Genomic DNA, 20,697 nt, shown 5'->3' with positions numbered 1-20,697 from the left:
TTTATTTGATGGCTGGATCCTGCAACGCTTCTCTGCTGCCCCTGTCCACCCCGGGAGCGCTGGCAGGGGGGTGCAGGTGTCACCCCAAGCAGGGCACAAGGCTGCTCTGTGTCCAGCCGCTGTCTCCCAAACACACAGGGACCACGCCGGGCTTTCAAAATACCATTTATTACAATGGAGCCTTCCAGGCTAAAATCCCAAGCCAAGGGCCTGGGGTTGGTTTCTGGTGTGGCAGGTTGGGGGGTGGGTTTGGGAGTGATTTTTTTTTTTTTAAGTTTTCTTTTTAAATGAAAATGAAAAGTTAAGAAGCAGGGAGGAGAGGGCTCCTGTCCCCTCCCGCTCCCCGAATTAGGACAGACCCCACTTGTGAGTAGAAGGAGGGATGCTGCAGTGCCTGGAGGCATTTGGGGACCGGGGTCCCCTGCACCCTGCCTGACCCTGCTGCAAGTCAAAGGGGGCAGCAGGACCCCCACAGCGGCTCTGGCTTCCCAGGGTGGCGAGATGCCATCAGACAAACCGACCGTATCCCGCGGCTTCTGGTTACAAATTAAAGTGGAAGCGGGGTGGGTTTCTTCTTCTTCTTCCTCATGCTGCTGATGGTCAAATAAAAAAAAAAAAAAACCCAAAATAAAACCACAACACAGCCCTCGTGCTCCTGTAAACATGAGTTTCTCCTGCTGCTCGGTCTCTGCCAGTCCTGCAGCGTGCTGGCGGCCACGGCGCGGGGAGAGCAGGGCTCCAGGAGTGCCGGGGGCACGGGCCCCTGCTACCACCGTCTGCTCTGGGGCTTCGGCCAGGGGCATCCGCTCCACGCCTGGCGCTGGGGCAGGTCATCCCACCCTTCCTTCTCCTCCTCCCCGTCTCCTCCCAGCGATGCTGGAGCCAGGGTAAGGACGGGCTTTCAAACCACAGCCGAGGAGGAGGAGGAGGAGGAAGAAGAGGAGGCTGTGGCTGCCGACGATGAAGGAGAGGAGGAAGGGGAGGAGGAGGCGTTCCAGAAGAGCCATCGCCTCTTGGGCTGCCGTTTGAGGTGGAGGTAGTCTTCCTTCTCCCGCTCCTTCTTCGCCCGCTGGTAGTGATCCTCCTCTTTCAGGTACCACACCGGCGGCCAGCGGTGCTTCTCGAAGTACTCCTGGTTCTCTGCAGGGAGAGGGGGGTGAGGACAGCACCGGGACCAGCAGGACCCCCGTCACCCCCCCCCGGCCCCTGCTCACCTCCTGACATGGCCTTCATGTCCCGGGGGAACTTGCGACAGACGTTGTTGTAGTTGGTGCAGATGTGATGGAGGCACCAGTCGGCGAGCTGGTAGGCGCAGTGGAACTGGAAGAGATGGAGCCCACGTCAGAGCCACCACAGCACGGACCACCGGGGAAGCAGGAGGAATTCGCCCTATTCCTCCACGGACATCCAAGACCAGACCTGGTTGTCCTCTCTGCCAGGACAGTATCACCCCCCGGAGCTCCTGGACCCCTCTGCGTGGCATCACCCAGCACCTCACCCCTTCCCCAGCCGTGCCGGCACGGGGTCCTGTCCCACCACGTCCTACCTGAGCCAACTCCAGGAACACGAGCACGTCCCCATCGATGTCCACCATCATCTGCGCCGCCTCCATCAGGCCGGTGACGGTGTACTGCTCTGTGGGGGACACACGGGGGGGTTACAGGGTGGCTGGGACGGGGTGGCTGTGGACATACCGCGCTGCCACCAAGCTTGGGGACACGGGGGGGACACCGTCCCGCTGCAGCCGCCCCGACTCACCGGTGAGAGCCACCAGGTGCGGCAGGCAGAGGCGGTTGGCGAGGATGATGAGCTTCATGTCGTCGAGGTCGGGGCTGGAGCTGAACTGCCCGGTGTAGAGGTACTCCAGCACCGCCCGCATGCAGCTCTTGCTGGTGTAAGGAAGTGCCACCTGCGAGACACACACCGGCTGTCACCCCAAGGCTGTCCCCAGCTGTCCCACCCTCCCAGGACAAATCCCCGGGGTCCCTCCTCACCTCGTTGGTGGAGCTCTCCACAAAGGGGCCGCCGAACATCGCGGCCATCCAGTCGCAGCTGGAGATGAGCAGGGGCTTGTGGGCACTGATAGCACCGTCATCCAGCACGAAGGTGACATCTGGGGACAAGCAGAGGGATGCTACTGGGACTGTCCCCATCACCCAGGGCTCGGCCACCCCCTGCCACAAAATGTCTCACACCGGGGGCAGTGGAGGGAAGGGGATAGAGCCTGGCGTATCCTACAAGTTGTCCTAAAGGTCTCCGTTTTTTCCCCAGCATCCCCCACCGGCTCAGAGGAGCTGAAGGGAGGCACCGCGGCAGGGCTCCAGCTCTTCCGAGGGATTTTCCCAAAGCATACTGCGACACATTTGAAAGCAAAGGGAAAAAACCAGGAAGCAAATGGCTCTCTCAAGCTCAGATCCTTGGAGAGCTGGGAAGGATGCTGGGGGTCTCCTGCCCCCCCGCCACTCTGCTCTCCATCCCGGACCACGGCTTCACCCCGAGGTGTACCAGGGGCCAGCACACATCTGTCCCGTGACAGTGACAGCTTGGCCACATCAAGGTCCATCCTCATGTAAGAAATTCAGCTGGAGGGAAGCTGGGACATTCACACCCCCCCGGGACGTCCCCCCGGAGCATCACGGCACAAGCCGGTGGCACGTGGTGCTGAGCAGAAAGCTGGGGAAGTCCCACCAAGGGCACACTGCTCCTCGTAAATCAGATGACCCTGTGAAAAGCTGGGCCCGGGAGGGAGGGAAGTTCCCTCTGCTGCTCTCGTAAATAAACAGAGCTGTCAGGCGGGCTGGGGAGCAGGAAACCCTGGGGAAGGGCCATTACGCTCACACTTTCTGGGGGAAAAAAAGCGCTATAAAAACCCCAGACGTGCAAAGCATAATCAAAAACCCCCGGGAAGGCGAGCGCCTGATGACCCACGGCACGGCCGCCCTGCTCACGCGTCGGCACGGGGCAAAGCCAGGAGCTCCGAGCCCCTCATCCATCCGGCAGAACCCCCCCCAGGGGAGAGGGGGTGCTGCGGATGGTGCTGCCCCTCGGCCTGAAGTCGTACCTGAGAAAGTGCCCTTGGCCAGGCATTCCTTCACCCGGTTGGTCCTCCGGACGTGGAAGGCTTTGGTGATCTCCTGGTTCATGAACGCCTCGTTGTTGAGGATGTTGGCCACCATCATCCGGAGGTCAAACACCTCCAGCAGCTCAGCGATGTGAGCAATGTGCATGAGGTCCCGCTCGTTTTCATCCAGCTCCCCTGTGTACAGGTACTTCAGCACGGCCCGGAAAGGACCCGGCTGGATGGAAGCATCCATCTTCACCACCACCATGAGCTTGGACTTGTAGGTCAGCGGGTCTTCTGCCATCTCCTCCTGGATGCTGGTGAAAGCCCGGCTCCAAGAGGAGAGGTCCCTTCCCCGCCGCAGCCCACGCTCCCCATTCTCATAGCGGTTGCCCCGCAGGATCCCGTCACTGGTGGAAGCTCTAAGGCACGGTTTGCGCTGGCCGGATCCGGCCTCCTCGGTGCTCTCACAGATATCAAAGCTAGCGGCTCGGAGGAGGAAATCCCGCCCGTGGTGCCTCTCCTCTTGGTGCAGCATCCGCTCGGCAGTCGCGGTGACGGCCACCCCGAAGCCGTGCCCCGCAGCGCTCTGCTGGTCCTCCTCGCTCAGGTCCATGAGGAACAGGTCGTAAAATTTGGAGGAGGAGGTGGAGAGGTAGATCTTGTGTGCGTAGATTTTGATCTTCTCTTGCAGCACCAGGATGACGTCCGCGCACAGGGGGTCCTCCAAGAGGTGGGCTGGGCGCTCCTCATTGTTGGAAGGGGGATCCGGGACGATGATGATGGGTGGAGGGGGCTTGGGGGGCAGGAAGGGGGCTTGGAGCAGGGGCCGCTGCACGTTGCGGAGGTGGGATTTCCAGAACTGCAAGTGACGGCGGGAGATGAGGGCGGCACGGATGGCATTGTCGAAGACGTCCTTGATGCCAAACTGGGCCACCACACTTGTCTCGTAATAGGGGATCCCCAGCTCCTTGGCTACCTCCCTCCCCTTCTCTGGGGGAAGAATCTCGTTAGGTTTGATTGGCCTGAAAAAGAGGGGAGATAATGAAGAGACCTCTTCGGATGGACGGTAAGGAGAAAGCATTGGGCAGGCATGGACATCTCCAGGGCACAAGAGACCCACCTGGCCAAGGGTCGCCGTGCCCGATTGACGGCCTCCAGGTCGGCATAGCGCAGGTCGAGCTGGCAGCCCACCAGGATGACGGGCGCGCGGGGACAGAAGTGCTTGATCTCTGGGTACCACATGGTCTTCACATGGTGCAGGGAGTTGGGGTTGGCGATGGAGAAGCACAAAACCACAACGTCGGACCTGCGAGGAGAGGAGGGTCAAGGTCCAGCTGGTCCTCGCTGTGCTTCAGCATTGCCCTCCCTCCCTGCCCAGGGCAACGTGAGGCTCTGCCTCTCCCCTACCTGCCATAGGCAAAGCGTCTGTCTTTGTGGTGGTCACCAAAGGTGTCCCAGAGCCGCAAGGACACACTAACATCGTCTACCACATCCCGGGAGCGCTCCAGCACCTGCGGGAACAGAAACACCATCCAGCTCCTGAGCCCCCCCCGCACGCAGGGCATGGAGGAGTAATTCACAACTCCCCCGCGGGGAGAATGCGACTCCATCTCCTCAGGGTTCCCATGGGGCATCCGTGAGCTGACCCCCCGGGACATCCCTGCCCCGCTTCCCGACGGCCCTCACCTCCTGGCAGACGCGGTACTGGTCGATGGCCCACACCGTGGGCACGTGGGTGGCGAGGAGCTGGTACTGGGTCAGCGTGGCGTTGCAGGCACGGGCACAGATGAGCCGGGTCTTGCCCACCGCGTTGTCCCCGACCACGACGCACTTGATAGTTTCTACGTTTGGCCTCTCATAATCCATGTCAGAATCCATTAATTGGGACCTGCAGGTGGATGCGGGGGGTCAGCAAATGCAGTCAGGACGAGCCGGGGGGGATGTTTCCGGACGGGACGGGATGCCGAGGGGGGCGAAGCAACAAGATGACGCTGATAGTCACGCTCGGAGCCGTCAGCCCCTCGCAGCACGGGGGAAGCTCTGCAGCGACCGGCAGCCGGGAGCCCCAGCGAAGGCAGCGAGCGAAGGCAGCTGCCCACCCCTCCCCGGCTCGCGCTCCCCGCCAGTCCCCTTTAAAATTTAATGTTCTCGTGGCAACGTGCGTCGCTCTGCCGCGCGTCAGACACATGTCCTGCGTTAGATTCGACCCTCCTCCCTCCCCGTCTCTCCGGCCCTGGCTCATGCTTGTTCATGTGAGATGAGGCTTTTTTTTTTTTTTTTTTTCCCCTCCCCTCCTCCTTTCCCCTTTCTCCCTCTCTAGCGTTTCCAAGCGAAGCTTCCAGATCCGCCCGACCGAGCGCACACCCGGGCACTGCCAGCCGCTCCGGCTGCTTGTCTCCGGGGAGCACCAGGTCTGTCCCTCGACACCGACCTGCATCCCTTTTCCCACCCCATTCCCAGAGGGGATATTCGCTCCCAGCTTCTTACACAGAGCAGCGAAGGAGCAGAAACTCGTTGCATTTCCAGGAGGCTCAGAAGCCGTCGGGTTTGGGAAGGATCCCGGCATTGCCGGCCTCCCGGGACCAGGCACGACCCGAACCCTCCTGGGAGGGAGGTTGGTGCCGTGGGTGCCACGAAGGCGAAGCGAAGCGCCCGTGTCCTGCGAGCAGGCGTGCCCAGGTGTACCACCCTTTGCCTGTTCAGAGCCCCAGAGTCTAAATCAGCCAGAATTAACTCATCGCAGCATTAAGTCAGGGATTTATGCGATTTGCAGGGGTAAAAAGCAGGGAGGAGATTGAGGGAAGGGGAAAAGGACAAAAAAAAAACCCCCCACATCCCAGTTGCTCTGAACTTCCCAAAGCCGCAGATCTCTTCCCCCTTGTCACCCCCTCCTGGCACCGGCCTCCCGAGCTGCTATAATAAACCACCAGCGCAAAGGCTCAGTGAGCTAAAATACCCGGTAACGATGGCAACCGAGCCCTGCACGTGGGGACCACGGACGCAGCTCCCTAAACTAGCAGCCTGGCAAGGACTTTCCAATGTTAGCACCTCCCTCCCGTGCGCAAGCTCTCTGAGCACACCTGGCTACACCAGCCTGGAGGAGACGGCACGTGAGAGGGCTCAGCACCGCACAGGATTGAGCCACAAGCCTTGTGGGCAAGCGTAGGCAAAGGCAGGTGGCGCAAATCCAGGTCGCTTTACACGCCAACGCTTGGATATCGACTGGTCCCAAGGCAAAACTTCTCCGGGTAGTTGTCACCGCATGCCACGTCCCCTCTATCCTTTGGGATGCGGGGAACGCTGTCTGCTGAGGGCATTGCAAACCGGGAATAGCAACCTCCACGGGCTCTGCACAGCAAAAAGGAGTCAGGGCAGGTTGTCTCCTTCCCCATTAGCCCTTGGAAATTCATTTCCATCTCACGCATCCCGCTCCATCGCCATCCCCGGTCCCCTTGCTCCTCCTGGGGACCAGCTGTGCTCTGTAGGGCCAGGAGATGTCTGGAGGGGGTTGTTAGCGCTCGGGGAGCTTCACTGCAGTTATTTTTAGGGCCAGCCGTGCTCCCAAGTCGGCCGAGCTCATTCAGCTGGTGTGGGGGAAGGCACACAGAGATGACAACTGCGGTCGGCAGTTTGGATGTTTGCCCCACGTGGGGAGCTCGGCCCGCACCCAGCCGAGCACGGGGGACTTGGGAGCCTGCTCGGAAAGTACGGTGCCCTGAGGGAATTAAGGGATAAATGGTAACGGGATCAATGCCTGCGATGAAGAAAGGAAGATGGGGACAGGAGCAGACATAAAAAGCAGGTTCGGAATAAAGCAGAAGCACGTTGAGGGACTCCAGTGGCCCCGTGGGGGTGGCTTACAGCCCCCCACCCATGAGACGAGACCCCAGGAGGGGGCTGAGCCTCTTCGCAGGGACAATTTCAGCAGCACCATGCTGCCGCCTCCGCAGCTTCCCTTCCCGCCTTCCCCACCTCCGCCTCTCTCCCGGGGACGGCTCCGAAACCCACCGGAGAGCAAGAAATAACCCAAGATGCCGAGAGATCGGAGTTCTCCCCACCAGCAAAAGCCCTTCCCTGGGGAGCCGGGCTGCTCCGACCAGCAGCCCCCCCAGCCCGGCTCTCCCTGCCTGCCACAGGCCCCCACCCAAACCACGGGCACCCAGTTCACACACCCTCCCCCCAAGGAGAACCCCAAAATTGCTCCTTTCAGACTGCCCAGCCTGCGGTTGCCAAGGCAACTGCACCATCACCCCGGGAGCCGTCTCCTAGCAACTCCCAGGCTAAAAATCCTCCATCCCGCACCTCGCGAGGGGAGGAGAACCCCCAAACCGGGGGTGAAACCGCCCCGAAACGGCAGCGACGCACAAAAATAACGCGGCACCTCCCGTGACCCTCCCGGCAGCGGTGGGGTGGGGGGCGAGATGGGGCCCGGGCGGCCCCGCCGAGGCAGCCGGGGTTGGGAAGGCCGCGGCGGGGAGGCGGTGCGGGAGCGGGGGGCCCCGAGCGGGGCTGCAGCACGACCGGGCCGGGCCGGGCCACGGCACCGGGGGACGCGGGGGGGGGGGGGGCACCGGGTGCGGGGCATCGCAAGGGGGCCGAGGGTGCTCGGAGCGCCCAGATCGGGGGTGCTGGGCTTTGCAAAGGGGCCGAGGGTGCTCGGAGCGCCCAGATCGGGGGTGCTGGGCTTTGCAAAGGGGCCGAGGGTGCTCGGAGCGCCCAGATCGGGGGTGCTGGGCTTTGCAAAGGGGCCGAGGGTGCTCGGAGCGCCCAGATCGGGGGTGCTGGGCTTTGCAAAGGGGCCGAGGGTGCTCGGAGCACCCAGATCGGGGGTGCTGGGCTTTGCAAAGGGGCCGAGGGTGCTCGGAGCACCCAGATCGGGGGTGCTGGGCTTTGCAAAGGGGCTGGGGAGCACCTAGGCCGGGTGTGCGGAGCATTGCAAGGGGGCCGGGGGTGCTCGGAGCACCCGGATCGGGGATGCGGGACATGGCAAGGAGGCTGGGGAGCACCCAGGCCGGGGGTGCGGGGCATTGCAACGGGGCTCGGGGTTGCGGTCTGCACCGGGGCCGGGCGCAGGGCATTGCAAGGGAGCTCGGAGGTGCCCGGAGCACCCAGGCCGGGGTGCGGGGCATTGCAAGGCGGCGGCGGGTGCATCGGGAAGGGGTCGGGCCCTCGCTGTCCCCCCCGCCGGCAGCCGGGCCGGGCGGCGGAGCAGAATGCGCGGAGGCGGAGCGGGGCGCGGGGGATGAGGCGGGGGGGGGGGGGGGTCGTCCCCGGTACTTACACCAACACAGACGAAGCGGCGGCTCCCAGGGGCCGGGACCGGGCTCGCCCCTCCGGACATGGCCACGGCGCAAGTTGCGCGGCTCGACTCCGCGCTCTTCGGCGCCGCGCTGCGCGGCTCAGAGCCTGGGGCGCGGGGGCCCATGCCGGCACCTCGGCCGCCCCGCTCTCCGCATCCGCGGCCCGCTGCGCTGCGTTGCGCGGAGCCCTGCGCGGAGCCCGGAGCCCTGCGCGGAGCCCTGCGCGGAGCCCTGCGCGGAGCAGCGCGCTGCAGTCGGGGCCGCCCCGCCTTTCATTCACAAAAAACAAGAGGCCCCGCCGAGGCCCCGCCCCCGCCCCCCCGCCGCCGCCCATTGGCTGAGACAGACCGGGGGGTACCCGGGGGGGGCAGCGGGGCCGGGGCTTCTCGGCGGGGGACCCCATCCTGCCGCGCATGGGACCCCCAGCCCGTCCTCTCCGGGGGTCTCCATCCTGCCCCCCCCCCCCAATCCTGCCCCGCACAGGGGACCCCCATCCTGCCCCCCAGTCCTGCTCTGGGTGGATCTCCACCCTGCCCCTAACCCACCCCTGCATGGGACCCCCACCCTGCCCCTAACCCACCCCTGCATGGGACCCCCACCCTGCCCCTAACCCACCCCCCCCGCCCTCCATCATCTGCTGCATCCAACCCCCAGCCTCCCCCAGCACCTCACCTCCGTCCTCCCCCTGCATCCAACCCTCCCTGCTCCCCCTCCCCTCCTCCTGCCCCCGGGAAGGGGTGCCCCCTCCGCCTGCCCCCTCCTCTGAGCACCTTTCCCCCTCCCCTTATTGCACGGAGGCTGCTCAGGGCTGCCAGCCCCCAGGGTCCCAGCCAGTGGGTGCTGGCGGTGCTGCCAGGCCAACAGCCCGGCTGAGGATGGGGCTGTGCTGGAGGAGACCCCTCGTGCGGCTGCTCGCAATCCTCAGCCCCCCCGGAGCACCCCCGGCCCCTTGTGGGGCTGGTTCTCCCACAGGGAGGGGGGGAGCAGAGCTGCCCCCTCCATCCATGCTCTCTGAACACAGGCCACACGCTGCAGTACTGCCTTTGAATCCCAGCCCACAGCGCTCCTCACAGCCCTCTCGTCACCCCGCAGCCCCCCAGGGCTGCCCCCCAGCCCTGCCACCCCAGGGCAGAAAAAAACTCAGAGTCATCTTTGCAGCGTGGCTGCTGGGAAGGCACCCGGCACCCCGGCCCTGCTGCTCTGACCCCGTATATCCGCATCATGTGATGCCTCGCCATCCTTTCCCAAGGCTTTCGGCTTCCTTCCTCCCCCCCATCGCCTCTGCCGAGCCATGCTAAGCTCGGCCCCCCCTCCCTTTCCGCTCGGATCAGGCCGGGCAGCCCACAGCGTGACCGGCACTGATGCAACGCCGCGTCAGCCGCCGTCAAAACCCCAGCGCTTGCCTCACCTCGCACCTTTGCATCGCAGCCCTGGCAGGCGCCCAGCGTGGCCCCCCCCATCCCGGCCCCCCGGCATCGCCCCCCGCCTCACCTAACTCGCAGGACGGGGATCTCTCTCTCCATAGCAGAAGGAGATGGAGTCGCTTATTTGGGGAGGGGGAAGCCCTTTGGCTTTTGAGCCGGGCATAGGCAGCTCCCGGTACTGCCTTCGTGCCCACACCGGGACCGCGAGCCGGCGGCGAAGCTCTTGGCTTCACGGCGAAGCTAGTTATTCCCCCGCAACGGGAGCTGCGAGCAGCCGAGCTGCAGCTTTGAGCTTTCTTCTTCTTGGAGTGGGTCACGGGGAAGGAACACGTAAAGCTTGTTTGCCAGCCGCATGATTTGGCTTATTTGCTCTCTTGTAGCAGGTGCTTAATTGTGGCATAAAGAGTTCCTGGCAGCTTTCTGGGCAGCCAAATTCCCGCCTGCCCTCCTCCCTGCTAGGCAAAACAAAAGCACAATTGTCACTTGCAGCCGAAACACACGGGCTGCGGCGCTCGCACGGGCCCCTTTCCCGGCAGGAGGCTTTGCCGGGAGGAGAGAACCGGCGGCGGGATGCACCGGGGAGGGCATCGGGCTGGGGAAGGGGCTCGGGAGCATCTGCGGAGTATGCGGCCGCTACTCACAGCCCCTCTCCTCTGTGGGAGGAGAAACACAAGTCTCGGCTGACTCACTCCCCAGCGAGCTTACGCCGCGGCATGGCACGGCACGGCACGGCTGCTCACGGCACGGCATGGTTGCCCATGGCATGGCACGGCACGGCTGCTCACGGCACGGCATGGTTGCCCGTGGCATGGCACGGCTGCCGGGCGATAGCTCCCCTCCCTCAGCCCCGCTGGCTCTGGCAGGGCTGTAATTAAAAGGCCGTTAGCTCCCTGCTCCCATGTGTCTCTCCGATTTAAGCCTCTTGAACCTGTCCCGAAGGGCTCCCATCTGCCCAGCTCCGTAATCGCCCTCGCTCCCAGGCGGAGAGCTCCAAACCCGACGGCTGAGCGCTGGGGGTCACACTGGGGAGCTCGCACCGCTGGCAGCAAGTACCTGTTTCCACCCCATAGCATCCTCCTCCCTCCCTCTCCCCTCCCCAGCAAGGAATGAAGAAGCTCTCCGGATATCAGAGACACGATCGGACATTGCTCCAGCCGTGCCCTCCCCAGGGCTTTAAACTTTATGACTCTCTAGGGTTTAATGCCAGGAGATTTTCCATCCCTCCCGGGTGTTCCCTGCGCCCCTGCCCAGCCTTGCCGGGGGTCAGCACGCAGGTTGCACTGCTGCTCCCCCAACTTGCAGGGGAACGGACGCAGGGACGCAAACCCCTTTTCCTTTTGCTCCTTGGAGCAGCCAACAAATGCTCCGCAACTGCTGCAGCCTTCCCAGCTCTGCCCCCGCCGGTGCCCCCACCCTGATCCCCAAATAAAGCTGAGCTCAGCGTTATTCACCTTGCAGAGGGCCGAAGGGCTGCCGCAGACCAAGGCAGCGCATCCCTCACTGGCAGCACCCCGGCAAAAGTGAATTTGCAGCGGGGAGACACCCCGACACCCTCCAGCAGCTCCAGACCACGCGCTCCCGCAGCCCCCTTTGCCTTGCTCTGCCCTAAGCGCTGCTGCGCATTTTCCGCCTTATCCACGGAGGAACAGAGACGTCGCGGCGGCGTGTGTCGGAGGGGAGCAAAGAGCAAAGTCCCCTGGAGAAAGTGGCCGGAGGAAAAGTGCCTGAAGCGGGAGGCTGGAGGAGCCAGCGCCGCGGTGGCAGGGTACTTACAGGCTGTGAGCCATGGCAGTCATCTTCCCGGCGGGGCTGCCTTTCCCTTGGGGTTCCATCTCTTTCTCTCGGCAGACTCTGAAAGGAGAGGGCAGAAGGGTTCTGTGAAAACACCCCAAACATGGACTCCCCCCTTCCCCCGTGCATGGCGTGACCCCGCTACGCTGGGGACAGAAAGCCCAGGGGAAGGTGAGTCCTGCACGGCCACTTGGGCTGACCAAGAAGCGTCCTTGCGTGGGGAGAGGGCTGTCCCTCACCTACGGAGCGGCTCTGCCTGCCGTGCCTACAGCTCGCTGCCAGGTCTGCCCTCCCCACCCCACCACCTTCACCCTACATAGAAGCCGAGGGGGAGATGTACAGACATATGCAACAGGCACGCACTCATCCCTCATCCCTTCCACCGGCTGCCCAGGGTGGCCAAGGGGGTCCCCAGTACCCACCCCCCGCTCCAAGCACCTTACCCTTGGGCTAAGAGCCTTCCCTGCTGGCACGTTTGCTTTGGGCAGCGCTCCCCTCCTGTGAGCTCCGGAGGGAGGCAGGGCAGCAGGACTCTCCCCTCCTTGCCCCGTCACCGGATCAATGGTGCCTGCACACGTCAGGCTGGAGCAGAGTCCAGCCTGGGCTTCGCTCCTGGCAAAGGCAGCAGACACCTGGCTCCTGCCGGGAAGGGGGTTTTGGAGACCCGCCACCGTGCTGGGTCCTTCCCTGGATTCACCCAGGAAGAGAAATTAGAGTCACTCCTCCTTTGGGCTGCTCTGAAACCCCCAAATCCTGCATCTTTCCTTCCTGGGTGATGCTACAAGTGGTGTCCTTGCTCAGGGCAGCCGTCCCAGGCACCCACGTGGGCTCCCCAGCCCCATCACCAGGACTGGGAGAGCTCAGCCTTCCCTCGCCAGCCAGCCGGGCAGGGAGGTGGCAGCTCAGACAAATGGATTTTATGGACTTAATATCCATTTGGACCCAGCAGGCAGGAGAAGTCTCCAACCAGCACTTTGCAAAAATTGCAAAGCCCAACCCAACCGCGATGGGGGAACGGCGGGGACGAAGGGTCGATGGGATGTGCCACCGTGCTGGTGGGGAGCAGACTGGGAAGGGTAGTCTAGGAAACAACTGATACCAGAGGGAAAGGTCGAAAACAAACAAGAAGAGCATTTCTGCACCTTCCTTCCCCTGTCCTGTCAGTGCAACAGGGTCTGTCTCCAAGCCAGGAGACTGGGGTGCTCTGGAAATTCACTGCATACGCACATTATGACCCAGCTACATGCCTGGATCCCGTCTCCCAGCTCTGAAATACAGCCACCTGATACACCACGGGTGATAACTCATCCTGCCATCGATACTGCTGCAGAATTTCAGGGATTCATCACCCAGTTTATAAATATTTAAACCCAGAAGGAGCCATGTACTCCTATAAAATGCAACGTATTATACAAGCAAAGCGTTCCTCCCTTTACCCCAGCTCAGAGCTAATGAACATCTGGGGCTCTCCAGACAGATCTTTGGCAGACTGAAGCCAGGTCAGGGCAAAATTCAAGGTCTCGGTCCATGAGTGCAGGATTTCTGCACCCTTCAACTGGGATACATCAGATTTATCGCCCTCTTTGGTGCAGAAAGTGCTGCTGATATGAAATCACAGCTAAAGCTGCTCTTCCAGCTGCTTCCCCCCCGCCACCCCAGCCAGGTTATGGGCACGCACGGCCGGCCCCACGCTTGCAGAAGGGCTGCAGCTGCAGCCTGAAACATTTACAGGCTCCCCGCCGGCCGGCTGCTTCATGCAGTATTCACAGCTTCATACAGTATTAAGAGCTGCTGACGCCTCGTGAAAAAACTGTGAAAAGCTTCTATTTGGGGAAAGTTCCTCCTATAACAGTGCATCCTGTGGCTTCTCTGTTTCCCTTTTCTCCTGGTTCTCTTGCTATGGAGAGCAGCGCAAAAAATAGGCTGATAACATTGCCGACGACGAGCCTGGGCTCTTCATCAGAAGAGGAAAATAGCCCCCTGAGAGAACCACCCCAAGGAATTAATTCTCACATCGCACCCAGGGAGCTGCTATGGGTGCGGGGTGGGTGTCTGCCTGGCTTGCCACAGCTTGGGGACCGATGCTCAGCAAGAAGGGGGAAAGTGGGACCTTCCTGGGTCTTGTCCCTGGGTCTGGCTGCAGCCAGCACCCGGCACAGAACACGGTGCAGGGTCCGGGGGGGGTTCGGTGGGGGCCTGCGTATCTTCACATTAAAAAAAAATAAATTAAAAAATCAAAGAACGAGGAGTCTGTTTCTAAGCAACTGTCTCCAGTAGGGATGGAGAGCAGAGGAACGGAAGAAGCAATGCTGGGCAGGGGAGAAAACTTCTGGGGCCCCAGAGCCCCCGGCAGGACCCGGGGTGGGGGGGTGAAGGAGGGAGTGGAGAAGCTCTCTGGTCTGCCTCAGCAGCTGTTTGAAAGGCAGGAAAAGAGGGGACACGGGGGGTGCCAGACCACCAGCAGCCAGCACCGGGGGCAGCCCAGGACCCCCCGGGACAGAGGCTCACGGGTGGGTGAGTGGGAGCGTCACCCCCTTTCCCCGCGGCAGAGCCCGGCTGCAAGTGGCGGCCGACGGGAGAGCGGCCGTGCCTCGTGCCCTTGCTTGTGAAACAGCACCCAAGCCCCCAAAACCACTTCCTACCCTAACGGCTCCTGGCCAAACGAAGCGGCAGTTTGGCTCCCGACCAAACTATCGCCCTGCCAGGCAGCCTGCAGGCAGCAGGAGGCAGTGAGCAAGGCAGGCAGGCAGGCAGGCAGGCAGGCAGGCAGGGTGGCGATGGCAGCATTTGGTGGCTGCACGGACGTCCCGCCTATCTGCCAGGAGACATCATCACCCCTTTCTGAGGCAGCAAACAGCAGCCACGGAAAGTCACCGGTTTTATCCGCTCTGTTCCCGTGGGACAGCAGCGTGGCGTCCATCCCACGCTGGAAGACTCTTCGCCTCCGCAACTTGGTGTCTTCTCGCACGTGGCTCTGCCCGAGCACGCTCCTCTCTGCCTGCACCGGCCACGGGCCGCTCCTTAAACCCCGATTGCCACCAACGCGCCCGGCGGAGCCCCGTGGGGGTCTGACCGCCCCATTCCTGACAGCTCGAAGGGGAGCAAAGGGGCAATGAGGGAAGGAGAAGCTGAGAGCATCACCCGCTCCGGAGGGTCTGCATCAGCCCACAACCGCCTCTGGTGGCACTTAAAGATACTCCTGTGGTATGAACCACCTCCGCTCCGGTGCAGCCCACCGACCCGTTTCCAAACCCTCAACCCTCACATCCCTTTGCATCCCCCCGCAGCTCCCCAGCCCTCAGCCTCGCCATACCCCATCGCCGCTACCGGGGCCGGCCCTGGCACAGCCCTGGGGAAAAAAAGGGGGATAAATTTGCTCTGGGCAGCTGGCACGGTTACCTGCGTGCACCGACCCTGCACCGTCCCGCAGCTCTCTCCTCCTGTCCAGCAGCTGCCTTCGCTTTCCCGAGGTGCTAACTGGCCTGGACAGGTAGGACTCATTTTTATACGCTCACCCATGTGATCCAAACAAATGCCCTAGGGATGAGTTTTTGCACTGACACAAATAAAGGGGCCGGGACTAAAACCTGTTGAACCACAATCTGCACTCAACGGACAGGAATTTTCCACTCAGAGCCGTTCAGCTCAGCTCTGGGTGCGCCGGTGGCACGGCACGCGCCGGGGCCCGCGTCTCCCCGCTCCCAAAAATCCCATTTCCCTACACTTCCAAAGTCTTTCAGGCTCATTCCTAAATGCTTCCTGTATTGCAGCTGGAGAAAACGAACCTGGATGGAGGGATGGATGGGAAGTGTGAAGGGATATGTTAGAGTCATTGATTACATCTAAATTCTGCAAATCATTTGCTATTTCTCCCACAGTCCGTGGAAGAAAACACAGCAGAACATGCCAGCCAGGGGGAGAAATAAGGGGGAATCCTTCACCCCTGAAAAAGCAAACTCTCCCTGCAGCCTTGGGGCTTGGCAATGGCACTTCTGCACGGGTTGGGAGGTGCTTTTGGGAGCCACGAGCTGCCCAGCCCGCGGGTCCCTCACCGGGATGCTCCTTGCAGCTCATCAGGGATGCTGCCGCCGTGGTGCTGGCGAGAAGGAAGGCGGGTACCAGGGCAGGGGGGAGTCGCAGGGATCAGAATTGACCGGGATGGGAATGGAAAGGGGAGGGTGAGCTTCGGATGAGCTGTGGTGAGTCAGTGGGAACCGAGGGACTGGGGAAATGGCCACGGGCCACGGAAAGGAGAGGTGGTTTGAAGGGGTGAGTCAGTGGGACCAGCTGGTGAGTCAATGGGAAAGGAGGGAGCTGATGGGCTGATGGGCAGCAGGTGTCTGCCGGGCTTAAAACGGGGCAGGAGGAACCCTGGGACTGAGCCAGCTCTGCTCAGGCTGCTCTCCTTGGAGGGACTGGAGCACCTCTGGAGAATGCTGGCTGCAGGTACTGATTTAGCTGATAACAGGCAGGAACGTGCTGCTCAGCACATACATGGTGCTTTTTTTTTTTTTTTTTTTTTTTTTTTTTTTTTTTTTTTAAAATGCTGGTGCAGGTCTTGCCTCACCTCCTAATTGAGGTGCTGTTGTGCCCCGGGTGCCTCTGCTGCTGTGCATGGCTGGCATCCAGGGCTTACTCATACATGCAGTATGTTCTCATGGGAGACAGAGCCATTTGCTCTGGGCCAAGCTAAGCTAGAAAGGGAAGCTGGGGTGGGAGGTTTGTATCTGATTTTGTGGCTGGTACTAAAAAAGCTCCTGTTTTGGTGGGTCACAGAACAAGGGAGGTGTTCCCTGCTCAGAGCAATGCCTGGTTTGCAGCTGCTTGCTCTGTGCGCCTCTGAGCATCCTGCAAATGGCCCTGACCTCCGCAAGCTGCGGTGTTAGCTTGTGTCCCAGCTGTGAGGCTCACCCTGGGGGGGTGCCAGCCCTTGCAAACTGTCCCCCCTCCTTGCTCAGCCCCTGAGCCAGCTCCAGGGCTCAGCCCTGCCAAAAAGCTGACTGTGGGGCTGGGGCTCTGCCAGACCTGGCTGGGCACAGGGTCCCCTCTGCTGCCGGCTGCTCTGCTGCTGTGGGACTGGGGATACTGGTGGTGTCGAGAGGGGTAGGTGGAAAGGGGGGGTGGCTGGCTTGCTGTGTGTTTGGGGGGAGGGTGTTAGGCTGTTTTCCCTCTTGTTTTGCAGCTGGTTGCCTTGTTGGGGTGTAAGGGCAGGGGCTCTCCCAGTGTGTGGGGAGCAGTAAATAGAGGTCCCCTTCAGAGCCAGGGTGCCAAGGGTCTGGGAGCAAATGCTTGGGGAGGGGGGAGCTGGAAAAACCTTCTGGGAAAGGTTCCCATGCTCAGGGGTTTCTCCCCAGCTGTGGGCACCCATGGGAAGTACCCTCACCTCCTTCCAGCCCCCAAACCAGCTTTGGGGGGGGCTGGGATCGTCCCTGCGTGGGGCTGTGATGAGGGCTTTGGGGCTTCCTGGGAAAGCACCATTACTGAGCTCATTAAACCCGTACAAGTCCCCTGCGGCAGACCAGTTAAACCCATTTAAGGAAGGGTTAAGCCAGTTTAGTGTGATTTGGTAGTCTACTGATGCAGAGGTTAATCTGGTATAAGTGTATTGACATTGGGGATTGGGACCAATTTAACTGCTCTGTCTCCTGGTGATGTCTGTGCAGCTCGGGGTCCAGCCTGTGTTCCCCTTGATCTCGGGCTGCAGAGAGCCACTGAAAGTGGGAGAAAATAAACTGGGGACTGAAGGGAAGAGCCACATGCAGGCTGAATCTGAAACGGTGCTATTTATAGACATCCCTGCTCAGCCACCCTAAATTCCATGTAGGTGCCTGGTTGGCTGGGGGGAGCAGCAGGGTGGGTGAAGCAGCCGGGTCCCACCAGCCTGTTGCACCTTGATGGGGTGACTCGTGGGGCCAAGCTCAGCCCAACCTGAGTCAGAGCAGAGGATGCTTCTTCCTCATCCCCAGCTCCTCATTAACCTGCTGCCCCAGGGCTTTCTCACGAGCATCACCCAGCCTGGCTGGTGAGATGTCAAGGACCAGGAATGGGTGTTTGTTTGGGTTTTTTTGCTGTCATCTCTAAAGAGCTGTAATCACAATTAGGGCATCCACAAGGCACGGGGCAGACACACACCTTCTTGTCAGGCTGCAGTGTCCAAGAGGAGGAGGGAAAAGAGGGAAGAAAGGTGAAAGTGCCTGGGTGACCCCTCCGTAACCCAGTCCCTGTGCTGTACCCTGCCCACGCAGCATCCCTGGGGAGCAGGGAGGCCACACCTGAGGGTTTCTCAGTGCTTTACCTCCACGCTGCTGTTGGTGTTTGCAGCAATGCTTAATGGCTTTCCCTCCTCTCTGGGAGCGAGGTGGGGGGTCCTTAATGCTGGAGCTAGAGCCTGAAATTTAAAGAGAAGCTGAGCAGCTCCCCGGTGGGTTGCAGCAGCCTCTCAGCAAGTGTGTGGGAGATAATTGCATTAGGCAGTGCCCCGGTGAGCAATGGGCTCGGCTGCATGTGTGCCAGCACCGCTGGGATCTGCCAAGCTGCAGAGTTGCTGGTGCTGAAGGAAAGGAGGAGGCTCCCGCACAGCTCTGCGCCTGCCTTGTGACTGCGAAATGTATGTGCTTAATATAGGCCAAATGAAAACATTCTTCCCAAAATAGAAGACCTTCCCCGGAAAGAGCTGCAGCTCTGGCAGGAGCAGTCACAAGGCGCCTGCCGTGGCAGGGTGGGCTCTGGCAGGTGTGGTTGTGCAACGCTGCACATCCAGCCTGCGAGCGTGCAACTGGCCGGCTCCCAGCGATGCCTGCTGCCAAGGTCACCTCCCCCCCGGCTCTGCTCCCGAAGCTGCTGTGCGTACTGCAGCTGCCCAGTCACCCTCCCCAAAATGTGCCACCTGGCTCCTGGGTGCCAGATGCTGCTCCAGGACAGGAGCTCATGGATGGGGAGAGCATCCGTGTGGGTTGGATGGGGTGCGGAGGTGTGTGGCCCCGTCCCTGAGCCACGCGACGTCAGGGGTGAAGGTGCTGCTGTGTCTCGTGCACTGTGCAGGCGTGCTGGGGCGAGCGCTTGGGCTCAGGGCAGCGTTAGGAGCTGCAGGGGCTGAAACGTGCTCCTGCTTGTGCTGCTGGGGTTTGGGAAGGGATTGGGCAGGCAGGAGAAGGGGTGATGCCTGGGTGCTGCAGCGCAGGGGTGGCTCTGTGGGCTGCTGCCAGGCTCGGAGGACTGCTCCCAGCTATGTGCTTCTTGAATAGTCAATATGTGCAAGACGTCTTCTGAGTGCTCCTGCGATGCCCAGCTGAGGGAGAGGGGCTGGTGCTTGGGGGCTCACAGCAGCCCTGGGTCTGCTCTGGTGCTCGGTTTGTGCTGCACCGCATCTTCTGGTGGGATGCGAGCGCAGGAGCCTGCGAGGTGGTAGCAACTTCAGAGGGCAAAAAGCACTGTGTATCCCCTCCCTGATCCCATGGAGATTCCTGCTCGGGGGTGCTGCGGAAGGAGGTGGGTGTTACAGCTCCAAACCCCTTCTTGAGACTTTGACCCTTCCCCCTCGGTCACTCAGGACCTCTTCCACCGCTGGTGGTGAGAGCGGCAGTGTTTAATCCAGGTTGACTGGACACAGCTGCCTGCTAGGAAAATGGGACAGGCAGGGGTGAGAGTTCAGACCTGAGCCTTTGGCAGGTAAAAAGAGAAAAGCTAAAAATTCTTCTCTGTTAATCTCTTGGGCTGCACCACGGATCTGCACCCAGCGTTTTGTAAAATGCAAAGCTCGGCTGTTCTGGTCTGGGCAGGCTCTGCTGGGGGGGGGGTTGGAAGCTGTGAATGCAACCACATTGCTCTCTGCTTTGCTCCAGCATCTTATTAATGCTGTAGAGACCCAAAAACACAGGCTCAGCTGTTGAATTCTTGCACTTGTATGATCTAGCTAGTGATATAATCTGTTTCCCCCAAGCAGGATCAGATTCATCTTATTCCAGCAACACGCGCAAGGGCTGGTGCTGCTGCTGGGCGCTTGGCTGGGGGCAGCTTTGTTTTCTGCGGTGACAGCCTGGGTCTTTAACTCCTGATCCTTACGTGGCACTAGACAAACCCAGAAAAAGTGGAGACTATGAGCTGAATAAAGTTGTCATGTCCCCTAAATCCATGTAACTCTTCCCAGAACCTTAAGATCACCTGAGGGGAAGAGCTGGCCCCACAAATCAGTGCAGGTGCAAATTTATGGCCAATTCTGGGACAAGTGCTTTTTTTTTAATTCAGAAAGCTCTTGCCCTGCAGGTTGGCTGGGCAAGGTGAAGATGACCTTGTGGTCATTCAGTTGAAGCCAGGAATGGAATTCTTAGCCATGCAAAGAGGGAAATGTGAGGGCAGCCTATGAAGAGGTGAGATAAGAGGCACGGTGTGGCTAGGGCACAGCTGGAGGTGCAGCAGGATATGAATGGGGAGAGAGGATGTGGTTTTCTGTTTCCTTTGCTGGTTGCTACAGAAAAAATATCTGAAAAATGGGCTTCCTGCAAGGCAAAGATTGAGGAAATTCCCCTGGCTGCCAAGTCCTTTGCTTCCTACAGTCTCGCTGGTGGGTATCAAGAGTGTAAATACTTTTTTCAGCTGTTGTTTAGACTGCAGGAGTTGGTTTCTATGTGAGCTTCTCGGGTGCTTTGCTCACAAGAACCTGCTGAAACCTCCATGGGGAAACTGAGGTAGAGAGGAGCCCAAATCAGAGGAAAATGCTGGACCTTGACAGAAGAGCTGAGCTCTCTCTGCAGCAGCTGGGCTGGACGAATGCTTGGGGGTCTGGGGTGGGAGTGCAAGGAGCACACTTATTGCCCAGAAATGCTTTTGCTTAGGCGATGCTGAATAAATCCTTGTTTTCATGAGCATTAAAGCAAAGGAACAGTCTTGGCTCTGTGGCAAGAAAGGGATAGAGTTTCTAATGGACTTTGAGCTATAACTTTGCTGCGACCTAAAACAAACTGGGAGGAAAAACCCCATGGTGCCAGGCTTCCTGTGTCATGGGGCTGGGGAGATTCAAACTCAGTGATCCCTCCCTGCTCTGCAGGCAATTAATGTCTGGGGACAGCTGAGGTTGCTTAATGAAATGGGATGGAAGTAGATTTAGATTCCATGAAGTAAA

The 20,697-nt window shown here is 60.7% G+C and overlaps 2 protein-coding genes across 10 annotated transcripts in view; one reads left to right on the top strand and one right to left on the bottom strand.

Annotated features, from left to right (window-relative positions):
• Window positions 1-149: 149 nt before the first annotated feature.
• RHOBTB2 (Rho related BTB domain containing 2) lies at window positions 150-15,053 on the bottom strand. 4 transcript variants are annotated; one of them, XM_075736685.1, is made up of 11 exons: window positions 14,979-15,053; window positions 11,562-11,639; window positions 4,751-4,952; window positions 4,472-4,575; window positions 4,185-4,370; window positions 3,062-4,086; window positions 1,995-2,113; window positions 1,759-1,909; window positions 1,547-1,635; window positions 1,215-1,320; window positions 150-1,140 (listed from the first exon to the last, which is right to left on the bottom strand). In XM_075736685.1, the coding sequence occupies exons 2-11, from the start codon at window positions 11,618-11,620 to the stop codon at window positions 902-904; spliced, it is 2,280 nt and encodes a 759-aa protein (XP_075592800.1). In that variant the 5' UTR covers window positions 11,621-11,639; window positions 14,979-15,053; the 3' UTR covers window positions 150-901. The 4 variants fall into 4 exon arrangements, with proteins under 4 accessions (XP_075592800.1, XP_075592799.1, XP_075592801.1 ...); XM_075736684.1 differs by lacking the exons at window positions 11,562-11,639; window positions 14,979-15,053 and adding exons at window positions 8,346-8,595; window positions 9,570-9,587; XM_075736686.1 differs by lacking the exons at window positions 11,562-11,639; window positions 14,979-15,053 and adding an exon at window positions 9,856-10,168.
• Window positions 11,479-20,697, top strand: part of PEBP4 (phosphatidylethanolamine binding protein 4) — an 83,735-nt gene continuing 74,516 nt past the window's right edge. Inside the window, exons 1-2 of one of the 6 annotated variants that reach the window (XM_075736700.1) lie at window positions 11,479-11,553; window positions 11,637-11,750. The gene's annotated coding sequence lies outside the window, so the exon portion shown is untranslated. Of the gene's footprint in view, window positions 11,554-11,636; window positions 11,751-15,919; window positions 16,026-16,567; window positions 16,683-20,084; window positions 20,140-20,697 lie in introns of those variants that run through there. The other 5 variants (XM_075736696.1, XM_075736699.1, XM_075736695.1 and 2 more) reach the window with 5 other exon arrangements.

This window comes from Balearica regulorum, chromosome 27, assembly GCF_011004875.1.
Source record: "Balearica regulorum gibbericeps isolate bBalReg1 chromosome 27, bBalReg1.pri, whole genome shotgun sequence".
NCBI classification, from domain to species: Eukaryota; Metazoa; Chordata; class Aves; order Gruiformes; family Gruidae; genus Balearica; species Balearica regulorum.
This window is presented reverse-complemented; position numbering and strand designations above follow the sequence as displayed.

What these genes read in the sequence shown, in the direction of transcription:
- RHOBTB2 (XM_075736683.1), bottom strand. Translation starts at nt 8,698, where the DNA reads ATGGGCGGCGGCGGGGGGGCGGGGGCGGGGCCTCGGCGGGGCCTCTTG. An exon ending in AGTACCGCGTCTGCCAGGAG is followed by an intron (nt 4,576 to 4,750) that starts GTGAGGGCCGTC and finishes CTGTTCCCGCAG; the next exon opens with GTGCTGGAGCGCTCCCGGGA. An exon ending in GCACGGCGACCCTTGGCCAG is followed by an intron (nt 4,087 to 4,184) that starts GTGGGTCTCTTG and finishes CCTCTTTTTCAG; the next exon opens with GCCAATCAAACCTAACGAGA.